Source organism: Desarmillaria tabescens (assembly GCF_030435595.1).
Source record: "Desarmillaria tabescens strain CCBAS 213 chromosome Unknown EV420scaffold_26, whole genome shotgun sequence".
NCBI lineage: Eukaryota > Fungi > Basidiomycota > Agaricomycetes > Agaricales > Physalacriaceae > Desarmillaria > Desarmillaria tabescens.
The window spans coordinates 175,294-188,939 of NW_026848325.1; the positions used below are offsets into that span (position 1 = coordinate 175,294).

Consider the following 13,646-nt stretch of genomic DNA (forward strand, 5'->3'; position numbering starts at 1 on the left):
ACGATTTCGAAACTGTAGAGATGTTACAAACTTCGAAGCCAGAAGTAAGGTATCGTTATAACGAGCTTTCCCATAACTATTATAACGAGATGGTAACCTTACCATATGAGGCTAAGCATGTGGTAAGTACTGTCTACCGTAGTACGTTGCTATATAGGAGACTAAGCGGTAATAAGTAGAGAAACTAAGAAGATAATTCGGTCAGTTAGCTCTAATGCAATGAAAATAGGTGCAGAGCGCAAAGTGGGTCTGCGATAGTTTGATGGCCGGAATCCGGCATCGCGCTTATTACCGGCGGCAAGTTCGGCAGTTCAGAGCTCAGCGCTGCATGCATTGTTTCAACATCATAGGAGAACGTGGTTGGATGTGAGAGGTAGTAGCTTGGTCGTCCAGTCTTCATCAATTGAAGCCATGATCCTTCACAATATTAAAAGGGCGTAGGCTTTTCTAAGACCCATCGTATGATCTCCGCGCTATAAAGGTAGTATCAGTCATCCTGTCTTCATATCCTGGTAAGAAACTTACTGAGTCTCTGCTTTCATGTGTGCACGATGCAAATATGTGACAGCTCCTTGACCTTTGAATTTGAGGATTGAAACATGGATGTGATAGCACCAATGATTATTCCGGTAACTCTTCACAATTTTTCTGGTGCTTAGCATGTCTCGACAAAAAAAAAACACTGCTTATTCGAGTTTTCTCTTCATGAAAAGGTACGTCCTGTAACCAGGCACCTCATCACTCAGGTACAAGGTGCCTTGAGCTTTTCAAACGTGGCCCAACGCCCTTCATCTGCATGATGCGGAGTCCCAAGTGAATTAAATCAATAAACTGAATCAAAAGACAGTTGGCTTGATTAAAAATTAGATATAGCAAAAGACATTGTAAATCTTTCCCCTACCATCTGTATGTGTAGCAAAAGACCAGCAAGGAAGTGAGAACAGCGCAAAGGTGACGGAAAGAAGCGGCGAGTGCCAGAACGATCACTAAGGAGCTGACTAAGCTTAGCTTACGTTTGATGGAACTCGGTTTTCACTTGGGCCCCACGACGAAAGGCGAAAAAAACGAGCTGGATCGTTAATTCATCTGGTAAACATTGCGGATTTATGAGCGCGTATAAACGCGCAAATCATGTACTACACCAAGAAATGGTAAGGAGATGCGGGCGATGCGGGCCCTCGGCATCTAGCAAAGGCTCGGCCATCAGATCATCAATGTATGTAAGCTCTCGTAAGTCGTTTGAATCAAACTCAAATCAAACTCTAAATTTGCTGCGCTCAGAGACGAACAATATGGAGTTGCTGGCTGCTTTTGATGACATGGATTTCTATTGAGGTCAAACGGCGTCAAGGGGGAACAGGTGAATCCGAAAACAGTAACGATGGAAAAGTGTTATCAGACTAGCGTTGAATTTTCAGGGTGGTTGACCTCAGGCTGCTGTCTGGGGCTCGAGCTTGGAGTAGGTCCGCTGTTTCCGCACTTCCGAGAATTCAACAAACAAAAGGATGACTCACGAATTGGTTTTTATGTCTGGGCGGTACCGATCAACAAATCGTGTTAAGAACGAATTGCGATTTTCGATCGTAAATCGAGTCATGTTTGAGCTTGAGCTTGAGCTTGTGTCCAATAGGCAATCAATGCGGAATTTTGAACTTTGCATGGTAACGATGTCGACGTCGTTGACAGTCAGTCACGAATATATTTTTGTCTTGGTCCATTTTCGTACCGATTTCGTCGTACAAAAGGCTGTGATTCATCGTTGCAATGTAAGTAGCCTTTTGTTCCTCGGATGGTATTGCTTAGGTGCCGCCCAGTTCTGGTGACCTCGGAAGTTTGACTTCCGAGTCCGATACGATACAGCGGCTCTCGCGTCTCCGTCTGGCAGAATTCTACTACTTAAGTAATAATATGACTGTATGCCGCCGTCTTATCGTCGAAAACGCTGGGCATTTAGAATCTAAAAGGAAAACAATAAAACGGATGATGAATGGGCGACGGAAGGCAGCGGAAGGTAGTGAATAGCAGCAGGAGATGTCGCACAGTTATCAGTACGTTCGATGAATATCAAATCTTAGGAGATCAGCTGGACGCATGCGTTATCGGTTTCATAATCCCAACATCAACTTCCTTCCAGTTGCGACAAATATATGTTGCTTGCGGATCATAGTTCTGTTCCTGCCGTCATGAACGCTCAGTTCATATAAACTAGAATTAGTGCCTCGACTTCTCTTTCTTGCTCTTGCTCTTGCTCCCTATGCCCAAGGCAGCAGCATCGTTGGCTCGCGGCTCTGCCTGCCTTTGTTGTCGGTTAGTCGCCGGCCCCCGACTCATCATCCCTTTGCTGATCTAACATTCGCATCTTTCCTCTAGGAAGCGGAAACTGGTCAGTAAGCACGCGCCTTTTCGTTCTACGATGCCTTCTGAACGAGTCATAGAAATGCGACGGGGGGCGCCCAGTATGCCGTCAATGTACGAAGATGAATCGGGCGGAGGAGTGCGAATACGATGATATGACTGTTAAGAGCAGGACGCAAAAGCTGCAAGAGAAGTTGACCATGCTGGAGACCAGACTTCGTGAGCTCGAGTCCGAACCGTCGCGTTCATCGCAGTCATCAAGCGCCGAGACGTCACCAGAGGCGGGGCCATCAACGAGTCCACCAAGTGCTGTTCTCGCACCGTTTGCCCCCGCAGCCATCACTGATGCAGATCCTTCCTCCCTACCAACCACATTTCAAGACTTCAGCGCATTCGATCCATCGTGGTCTACGAATTCACCGTCATCGTCGTCAAGCTCAGTCGAACTCGCTGCTTTTCCCGGGGTGTTCGGAGAAGGGTCAACAGACCACCTGTGGCCTTCCGTAACAGCGTCTTCGTCTCAGGTTGCGCCTTTCCTTGAGGGGAACGATACTCTAGGATCAGGATTCGAGATCAACCCTGGGATGTACCCCGTGTCAACACATGCAGATCCAAACTTTAGCGCGTCCTTCTTCCCCCAATGGGATCCCAAAACACCCTTGCCGAACGAGCATAGGACGATTCTGTGAGTATTTCGCTTCGTTATGACAGAACACCTGCTGACTGTTCTGTGTAGAATGAATATATTTCTTCTCCACCGGCATCAGTTCTCGTTCGAAGGAGACATTTCGAGATTTGATGATTCCGTACCGGCCAACCTGTTCCGTCCCGAACCTCATCCTGCTCTCTTGAGTGCCATCTACCTCCTTGGATGCCATTTCGCACGTTCTCCCTACTATTCTGGGTTAGAACCTATATTTTTCAACAAGGCGCTAAGCGAAATCACCTTGGCTCTCGACAGCTCCGATCGCCTCGTCGACATTATCGAGACCTCGTGTCTTCTTGCCGTATATCTATACATCAATTCCCGTTTTCTCGAGGGCTACTGTCACGCTTTCGCTGCCGCACGTCTCGCCGTGGGTATCGGGCTGCATCAGATTACGTCGGAGCCGTATGACTCGAACACATCTTCGCAACAAGCGACTGTTTCCACAATTCCTTTGCCCGCTCCTCGGTCCCAGGAGGAGATGCGTGACAGGATAGCAGCATTTTGGCAGGTGTTCATTGTGGATAGGTGTTGGACAATTGCAAATGGTCTTCCGTTGGCATTACCCGATGGTGACAGTCATAATTCGCGTATTAAAACACCATGGCCAACGCCTCCCGAGGCCGGAATTGTAAGTCACTCTTCTGCTTCTACTTCTCGTCATTGAACATGTTGTCAGGACCCTTCGACTTACATCCCACTTCTTCGCGCCAAAGCAGTGGCTCTTCTAGAAAGGGCAAGTCGCATTGCATCCAGTAAGGCTTATTTCCATATTCGCCGTATTTCCCTGTTTCACAGTTTGACAGTCTCCAATAAGAACGACGATTATTGGGCCAATTACAATGCCGCTGAAATTGCATTAAAACGATTATCGGCCTCGTTGCCTGCCTTCCTTGGCTTCGAACCCTGGCGGATGCAGGCACCGTTTATAGACGTTGACTTGTTCGCCATCCACAGTGCGGTCCACGGGGCGATGATACATCTCTATAGGGATGTCAATGAAGGGGAGACACAGAAGGGTATGAGGACGATTCTGTCTCTCATACGCCAGCTGAACAATGACGACTATGAATTCCTGGAGCCGACCCTTTGCGTACGTCTTCCGATTCGCATCACGACTCGTTCTAAATATTGCCCTTAGGCTACATGGACCTGTGTCGCCAAGGAATACATGCGATTCATCCACATAGCGAACCAGAACCCTGGTGGATCAGATGCACACAGTGTTTCTATCGCAGAGCAAGAAATCGTTGTTCTGATCAGTGCTATGAAGATGCTCAGCGCCTTTTTCCCTATTGCGGGTACGTAATGCTTTGTTCGTCATGCTATGTATCACTGACCGTTTTCCCCTGTCTGCCTAGGCGAGCATGCCAAGAAGATCGAGCAAGAGCTCCAGCAGACGCAAGGATCGACTTAGTAGTAAACCGTTTCTCCCGGGTCTGAAACTGACTCGGTTGCTATCCACTGCAGACTGCGATGTGGCATTCTCTCTGGCCGGGCATACTGGCGACCTGTGAATCGTATCAGGAACGTTTCTCATGAGCCCACTTTTGCTTCGATGAGATGATACCGCCGGTTTGAGGGTATGTCGCCGAGTGCTTGAAAGGATGGATGGAGTTTTTATTCAGTTGAGGAGTGTAATTTGCGGTATCGGATTGCGGTGGATACAGCAGCGAATGTGTAGACAAAGTCGGCTCGCCACATTGTTTAGGATTCAGGAGCAAACGATAATTTGTTCGACTCGGGCGTTTGCCATTTATTTGAAGAATCTCGATGTGGTATGTGAAATCTTATTTTGAATTCGTCTGCATATGGTTCAGATACGGTCTTCAAATATTTGCATCTAGGCTGGACTAATCGTCCTGGGCCGAATTCTGAGACCTGACGTTAGGAGGTCTAAATGCATATAGGGAAAATCCCCACGTCGTCGTCGCCCCTCTGCGCTTGGGTCGTTCTAGATTCCCCACCCGGAAACGATCATTACATGCTGATACACAACAAATACCTAAAAAAACAGTGGAGCTATGCATCCAGTGGATAAATATCGGCAGAATCAGTCTTTCTTAAAGGTTGGTGGTAAAGTGCGAGGAATGCAATGAAAGAAGTGCGCTAAGAGAAACTTCGAGTAAAGGGACTCAAATGGCTGCATGGGACCTTTGACCCACTCGTAATGTGGCTTGGAGTACGTCAGCGGGTGTCCTGACCTGGGCGCTTTGCCTAAAGGATTAAATCAAGGCAATCATCTTGACTGAAGAAAACCGGCAAATGTAATTATACATCTTCAGGATCAAAGGCCCGGTAGATCACTTTTCAGGGATGCAGATAGCGCTGGTACCAGAGTACTAGTATGTTGATTCAACGCAAAGAATTGAGAGAGTGTGCACTAGCCAATCTCGGCTGAGTCGGCTGTGAGATATACATTCAAGGAATGTCAATTGAAAAATAGCTGGCCTGGATACCAATACATTCATCGCGTAGGTGTCACTGAGGAAGGCATTCTATAATGTTTGAGGTTGGCAGGAGCCGGGTGCGCAATAGAGTTTGTAAAGCGCATGTATGGTCAACTGCGCAGTTATTACCTGTAGTACATAGGGTTGATCAAGATATACGCCTGTTCGTCCCCTTTTCAGTCAAAATCGGAGGTCTTCTGAGATTGTGGAGGAAAACTACCGTAAGCTACCATTATCAGTACCATTTGACGAGACGATGATCATCAGGGTACTAGATGCTCGGCAATCCACCGGAGAATGCCAAGGTACATGAGAGCTACGGGGATTTTACCATTGGTTGACAATCTGCGATGGATGCCTCAGTGTCCAATGAGAGGACAGCAGTGGTCGTTCTGTTAGACACAGATAAGAAATACCCATGGTCAGTTGACTGCTCGGAAAATCGATCGCGGTACCTCGATTCGACAGGGTTCCAGGGTAATCGAGACCAGATTCAGAACTTCGCAGGAGAGGAGCGGCTGAGATGGTCTAGTCGAAGGTTAGACACGTTCGTATGGATACAACCGAGGGCCTCGTCGCGATATATGTATGTGGACAACTGTTTTATCGTATAACCATCGATGAAATACGAAAAAGACCCTCTGATGGATTGAACATTCGACTTCACCTCGCCCTAGGCCCCGACGAGGAAAAGGAAATGCAAGAATGCTTGGTTCAGACATAGGAATTTCCAGTGTCTAGAACATTGTAAGAGTGGCGGCATTGACGGCAAGAGTGATCGGAAAGCCCTAAAATGGGCAAGTTATGGAGATGACGTCATGGGTAGCACGTGGTATCTGTTCCTAGATGGGAAGGATTCTCGAACGTTATCCATTTATCCATGACCATTATTCATTAATTTACTCTCTCCTCGAGCGTCCATCATCTGACGCTGCAGGGGGCCTCGCTATTCTTTCTCTTCTCCCTACCTTATACTGGATACCTGTATATCTTCTCTTATCATTGTGGTACGTATTCCCATCACTGGTTGCTGACGGTTCCCTGACTTTTTTTCCGTTTGTTCCTGTTCCGTAGTAATCTTGACGATAGTCTCCACCCGCCTTTCTCGTTATCGCCTTGCTTCGTTGCTCAGAGGGTTTCAAGCGAGGGGCCGAATCATTTCTTCGCGTTGTTCTTGGTCGGGGTCTGATCTGTTCGTGCATCGCCTGTATGTATCCATGCTACCATCGCCGGCGCTTTGTTTACCTTATTTATTTTAGATTTTCCTTCTTGTTCAGGGAGAGTTCGATCACTTCTTCAAAATTTACACGTCGCACTCCTTATCGGCAAGGCTTCCTGCTTTTCCTCCACAGAGCTTTGCTCGTTCACCCACGTATCGATACTTGCTGTTGTACAGCCTCTGGGACAGTGAGTTGTATTCTGTTTCGTGATTGTATCGTATTAATGCGTCATCGATTAGCCTCCTTTCATTTTTCTGATGATTGCGACAATAACCACACAAAACTGTCAAGTCTCTTCCATGGATAGTCCACTGCGACGAAATTCGAATTTGGCGGGTGGACCTCTGCCACTCATCCCTCGCAGGTCTGCTTCCACATCACGTCTACCGCTGCCATCATTCGTTCCCCCTTCTCCCGCGGCCGCCAGCCCAGTGAAGATTAACGTGCAAGGTGCTACTCCTCCAGATTCCGACGAGAAGCCAGTCGCCTCTTCCTCCAAAATCGACCCTGATACTAGCTCGTCAGGATCTGAAGGAGGTTCAAGTGTTCTTCGGCCGAAGAGAGTACTTGGTATTCCCCGGGCTTCATTGCATCAGCCTCCGTCACCCACGCTATCACTATCTCGTGTCAAACCGAGCCGCAGGCACATTTCCGATACCGACCAGCCCGCTTCATCACTCCGGGATACTTCCATTTCCCGAGCACCCGTTTACACCTTCGGGGATAAACGTTTGAGCCTCGATGCTTCGAAGCGGCACCCCTCCGAGTCTCAACCGGACACCGGAACCTCGAGTAAATCTGCACCCATCAACGCTACGCCACCCATGATCGTCAGGAATAAGTCTGGGCAGCTAGTAAAGTCATCGCTAAAATCGACGAGAACACCACCCAGGGGCAGTCTTTCGGTCATTACAGGAATGTCTTCGAGCAAGAGCGAGCCCAACACGCCGTCATTGTCTAAAGTCGTCCATTTTGACGCGCAATTGGAGCATGTAAAGCTCTTCCTTGCGGAACAAAAACCTTTGGCAGTTTCTCGAGACGGAAGTCCCACCGACGATACTAGTGGCACGGATAGCGACTTCCCGCCGTTCATCTTTGGGGAGCCTTATATGTCCAAACACCGACTGGTGATGAATGTCATCAACATGCCTCCCAAAGTGAACTATATGGCCGACGTTGCAATGGACAGTCTATTGCTATCTACAGATGGACTGAGCGTCACGGGCCGAGTTCGAGTGAGGAATATTGCGTTTCAAAAATGGCTTGCTGTGCGCTTCACTTTCGATGCTTGGCAAACCACAAGTGAAGTCACTGCGAGATATTTGGAATCTATTGACTCGAGTTTCGACATCTTTTCCTTCAGTATCAAGCTGAATGATATTTTGGCTCGAATCGAGGAAAGGACGTTGGTTTTGGCGCTGAGGTATTCGGTGGCGGGTAGGGAAACATGGGATAACAACAATGGCAGGAACTACGTTGCCAAGTTTTCGAGGGTCAAGTCCTCGTCAAGTCGGGGCAAAGCGTCGGGAAGTGATTCGGGCAGCGACATTGCTGATCTAAGGAGGCAGTTGGAGAAAGTTGTACAAAAGAGGGAGAAAGAAGAGCTTGGTTCTTTGCCACCTTTGCGACCAGCCTGTTCGGGTTCTACCTCTCTAGACAGCTCTTCAGAATTCAAGAAAGGTTCTTCGTTGTCGTCCCGATATGATTTCGGGACATCTTTGAAAACAATATGGAATCCCCCGGCAATACGACATTCACGAACTCACACGTATCCCACCGCCACCACTTCCTCTCCTCCCAGCTCAATTCCTTGGCCGACGAAGGATGCGCCCGATAGCGTTAAGCATAACTCGCCACCCGTCAGATCGAAACCATTAGGGTCCCCGCGAGACCAAGATGGCGATACCTTCCGACCCTCCCCATATGTCGCTTCCGATGCAGCGGACGCACCTTTTGCTCCACCTACAATTTCTCGACATCATCAACGCGGATATTTTGACCTCAATTTTCTATCAGATTCCGCACTCAAAAGGACACCCCCGGGGACGCCTAGGATGAGATCAGTTGATGATTTGACGCCAATAGCCAGCCCCAGCTCGGGTAGGTGCCACTCGTTCCCGCCTGTAGACGCCCTACGCCCTGCACCATTATTTAGCGTGGGTGGTGATCTGAGCTTCAGGCAGAGAGACGCGGAATTCGGCGCAGGTAGTGATGAATCAACACCCTCTATCATGTCTCCGTCGTCGAGCGGCACATCTTCCCCAACCCCATCACCGACGGAAACTGAGTTCGCGTCGCTACTGAATCTTCGTGATGAGGACATATCTATCGATCCTAACACCGACTACCACCAGTTTCTTAACCGGTGAGTTAGGACGCCATGTATTATATTGGACCAGGACTGAATCGTGGCTTCTGCCGTGCAGATTCTGTTTCTACACTGGTCCGGATTCCATTTTTGATACCGATTCTGACGTCCCGTCAAGGACGTCATCAATGTCGAGCATTGAAGATATCTTCACGGCGTCTGCCACCCCGCGTGTCCCTGTGCTCACGGCTCAGCGTGTTTTGGATACTCCCACACCAACCCGGAATGACAGTACCCTGGGCGGTTCTTCGACTCCCACACCGTTCAGTTTCCAGCGACTTCCTCCATCTTCCGTAACATTATGATGCGCATCATGCATACGTCTTCGAGTTTCTTCGTTTCTCCTTTTACACTCTCTCGATGGGGGCACCGATCCTATTCTGTGTAATTGTAGCTAATGTACAGTATATTAGTCACGGTATCTTTTCTTACCAATACGTTCACCTTATTTCTCGTTTCAATCACGCCTTTTCGATGCCTCGGACATGCATTTTACGGTTTATCATGTGTACGATACACTTGCTCCTAGCTTTTTCGATTTGTACTACCACCAACATCATTTATTCCCCGCTCCCCACACCAAATCCGTATCCATAGACATTAGCGATACGTAGAAAGCACATTTTTAGACAAACTATCATTATTATTACTCCCCTATGCACTGCAATACATGATCCCGGTCTTGGTTGGTTACTCTATTGACCCATTCTTGTTATCGTGGATCTTTGATGATTCTTGCACCTCTCCCGGGTTAGCTACGGGTTACGCTGATATCAGTGCCCCATGGGGATGTGGTACGGGTGATGAGTATCAGTGATGCTAAGAGCGCGTCGCTTGATGCGACGCGTATTTAGACCATACTGTTACTTGGGCCCTGTTGCATTGCTCGGACGTACAGAGTGTGATGTAGCTACGGATTATGATAAATAGCGATACGACGGGTAACTATAGTGTCCTTCGACAGTCATGGTGTGAAGATGAAGTTATCACGCCGAAGGGTGATGTCAAGATACGTGTATTTTGCATTGTGGCGTCCACAACATGAAGCCGAAACATCTAGATTCCAGTCTGGAATATTTTCAAGAAAAGGTCAGGACCCAGTGGCGAGCAGGGCCGGAATGACGTCGCGTATAACACGATGTTTCGCTCTTTGTTCGGTGTCAGTATTTTTAGATGCAGGTGTATACGTGTAATACATGTACAATATTAGTAAACACGGAGAACAGGAAACTGCGAATATGTACTGCCCTTGGAATCGCAGTTTACAGCAAGGAGGATGTTTTTAGACGCGATAAGGCTGGAGAGGTGACCTAAGTATCGGACCTTTTAGCATTTGTCGTTGAATTCGAAAAACCGAGAACTTTAGAAATTCTTTAAGAATTCAATATATGGCTCCAAATTCGAAGTGCTTCGTTCGAACTACCATGTGGATAGACGCACGTTCGAATAGGTAAGCAATAGGTAAGTATAATGCTGAGAGTGTCTCTGCGCTTCTAACAGACACGATAACAGCGAGTGTAATAAGAGCATTGGTTTCGACTGCCAGGGCATGAACGAAATACCCGAGTTCCGTCCGGAGAAAAATCGACGGAACAATTTTGAGCGGGCCAAGTTCGAAGTCCGAGCTTGACATTCCAAGGGGGAGATCACGTGGCCTAGTATACTTTACTCTGCAACGACGTTGACGTTGTTATCGACGTCGAGCTCGCACCTGAGCTCGTCGTTGAGCACGATGATCCTCCGCAAACTCGCTTCTCCGATACCAAAGTCCCATTACACCGACCTCGACCCGTTGTCCCTGTCGTCCGTACCGTCGCCCTCAATATCTCCTTCACCATGCTCGACCTCCCCAGCGAGCAACTCACAGTCAAAAACTCATGCTTTCTTCGCTTCTCCCTTTTCGACGCGACCATCAAGTCCAGTTCCCCCGACAAAGAGAAACACAGACGATCTAGATTTGAATGGAAATGGCAATAAACCAAATTCCAAAAGGTCGTCTGCTGCGCCACGATCATTGACGGCAGATTTCTTCGCAACGACGGCGACCTCACCTACAATTTCTGTTCAACCAAAGAGTAAAAGGAATTTTCTTAATCTTGATTTGCTGCGGTATGCCCCCAACGTCGATGGAACCGCACAGCATCCAAGCTCGCTTGCGACAAACTTTACCTCGACACCGACACCGACGTCTATTGAATATCCTGATATGTCAAGCGAGCCAACGCCGCGACCGCCAGCCCTCAAGCTCAAGCTATCTCCCAATCTGATGGAGCCCGCCTCTATGCAGCCAAGCCCTCTTTCCCTCGTACAGCCCGTCCCGCCACCGCCTGGAACGCAGGAAGACGCTGAGGTTCTGCCTTCCTCGGCATCGATAAGCTCGTCGGTGCGCTCCGATGACACATCGGACGTATACGACGAGCTCGCTCCAGGCATGATCATCAGGTCTTTCCTACCTGGTCATTCATCCTCCTCCTCTTCTGTTAAGCAGACACCAACCCCCACCACCTCTTTTCCCAGCAGTGATACCCTTTCTCCCCTCAAATCCGATCCCCATCCCGCCGGCGACCCTGCTCCAGGTGACGTATCCCTTCGCTTGAAACGTGCACTCGGTAAAGGCGCGTTTTCGAATGTGTGGCTGGCGGAAGATCTCTCCCCCACCCCTCTGCTACTAAAGACGAAGAAGAGCCTGAGACATTTGAAGAGGAAGGCGGAGGCGGCGTCAAGTGGGAAGCTCAAGCATTCGAGGTCGTCTTCAAGCTTGATGAAGCGACTACGTGGTGGTGTGAGTGGAACAAGGCCCCATAATGGGTCGCCTACTACTAGCCCCAACAAGTATGGAAATGGACTAGGTGTAGGGCATACACATCCGATCAAAGACCGCATTTCGAGCTCCAGCTCTGTCAGGAGCATCTATCTGGACGAGAAAGACGGCGATGGGGTCTCACCTGATGCAGGAACGTCTCTATCGCGTGCTTCCTCCATATCTTGGCAATCCGTGTCCTCATCGGACAGCGATGGCGTCGGTAGTGTGCACCGGTCGAGTTCGACTCGTTCAGCCAGGATTAAAAGGGCCCCCAAGCTTGTCGCTGTTAAACTGACACTGAGAGGATCCATTGAAGTGAAGAAAGATGCGTATTATCAGGCAGAAGAGGAGAGAGAGCGAGATCGCATGCGTGTTAGCTTCGTGAGAGAAGTGGAGGTCCTCAAGGCAAGTGTCTCGCCTTTTCTGACCTTCTTTGCGCAACACGTTTCTGTTCCTGCCTCGTGTATCTAGCGATATTCGATCAATTCTGTCTCACTTGCCTCCGATGTCTTTGATGTTTGGCTTATCTTTTCCATTTTCCAGCATATCTCCCATCCGAATATAACGCCATTGCTGTCCCATCTGACGACTCGTACCCATCATCTCTTAGTATTACCGTACTGTTCGGGCGGCGACCTATTAGAGCTGGTAACCTCTGAATCTTGGCATGTGCTCGACGAGAGCATCGTCAAGCGGATATGGGTAGAAGTATGCCGTGCAGTCGGCTGGATGCATGGTGTCGGTCTAGTGCATAGAGATATCAAGCTAGAGAGTGAGCATCATTTATATCAGTTGTCGTCTGATCTGATTGATCATGTGCAGACATCCTACTCACCGTGCCGTTATCGTCCTCGATGATCCCCAAACCGCCACAGGATCCGTATGATACGGACGCGTCCCATTCACCTCTTTCATTACCCACTCCCCCGCTCCCACTTATACAACTTACTGACTTCGGACTATCGCGGTTTATTGATCCTTCTCGTCCATTATTGACGACGCGATGCGGCAGCGAGGCGTATGCAGCACCCGAGTTGGTCATTAGCGGTGGTCGGTCTACTGTCGCGTCGGGTAAAAGTAAATGGGGAGACTACGCGGAAGCTGATGGGGGCGGATACGATGCCCGCGAAACTGACGCATGGGCTTGTGGTGTTGCATTATACGAAATTATGACGAGGTTGCTACCCTTTGGCGAGGGTCCTAGTGATGGAAAGCCGTATGGGCGAGCCAAGTTCGCGGGTACGCCGAGTGAAAGGAGACAGTGGTTGATCAAGATTGCGAGAGCTGAGTGGAAATGGCCTGAGGGATCGAAGCACGGCGACGGTGAGGAGTCGATTGTCGAGTGTACGGGGGCACGCCGAATGGTTGAAAGGCTACTTGTCCGGGATCCGAGCAAGCGGTCGAGAATAATTGACTTGTGGGATGATGAGTGGATGAGTGGCCTTGTATCTCCGCCGCCATCTGGGAGGCCCAGTATGGAGAAGGAAGCAGACAAGGGTGGATATAGTGTTAGAGTGAACGTCTGGCGTGATTCTCAGCGGCTAGAGAACGGCCAGTACGAGGATGATTTTCGGGAAGACGGGCTTGACGAAGAAGAAATGTTGGAGAATGAGGTTGATACTGATGGGTGGATCGTTGACAAGGAGGGGATTGGGAGTATTGCGAGTGAAGAGGTACAGTAACATATGCAGGTGAGGCTCTTTTTTTCAGAAGGTGTAAAAGCTAACTTGGGATTTGTAGTATC

The 13,646-nt window shown here is 48.9% G+C and overlaps 3 protein-coding genes across 3 annotated transcripts; all 3 read left to right on the forward strand.

The window, feature by feature from the left end:
- Window positions 1-2,064: 2,064 nt before the first annotated feature.
- On the forward strand, window positions 2,065-4,573 carry EV420DRAFT_588730 (uncharacterized protein). The gene is made up of 8 exons (XM_060482695.1): window positions 2,065-2,307; window positions 2,371-2,383; window positions 2,436-3,040; window positions 3,092-3,692; window positions 3,741-3,816; window positions 3,868-4,154; window positions 4,203-4,362; window positions 4,423-4,573. Exons 1-8 carry the CDS (start codon window positions 2,255-2,257, stop codon window positions 4,476-4,478), a joined length of 1,851 nt encoding a protein of 616 aa, XP_060328723.1. The 5' UTR covers window positions 2,065-2,254; the 3' UTR covers window positions 4,479-4,573.
- Window positions 4,574-6,844: 2,271 nt separating this feature from the next.
- EV420DRAFT_588906 (putative phosphatase regulatory subunit-domain-containing protein) lies at window positions 6,845-9,822 on the forward strand. Its single transcript, XM_060482696.1, has 3 exons — window positions 6,845-6,918; window positions 6,971-9,096; window positions 9,149-9,822. The coding sequence occupies exons 2-3, from the start codon at window positions 6,989-6,991 to the stop codon at window positions 9,402-9,404; spliced, it is 2,364 nt and encodes a 787-aa protein (XP_060328724.1). The 5' UTR covers window positions 6,845-6,918; window positions 6,971-6,988; the 3' UTR covers window positions 9,405-9,822.
- Window positions 9,823-10,831: 1,009 nt separating this feature from the next.
- EV420DRAFT_1644860 (kinase-like domain-containing protein) lies at window positions 10,832-13,584 on the forward strand (the record flags this gene model as incomplete). Its single annotated transcript, XM_060477699.1, has 3 exons — window positions 10,832-12,313; window positions 12,374-12,674; window positions 12,725-13,584. 3 exons carry the CDS (start codon window positions 10,832-10,834, stop codon window positions 13,582-13,584), a joined length of 2,643 nt encoding a protein of 880 aa, XP_060328725.1.
- Between the last annotated feature and the right edge of the window lie 62 nt (window positions 13,585-13,646).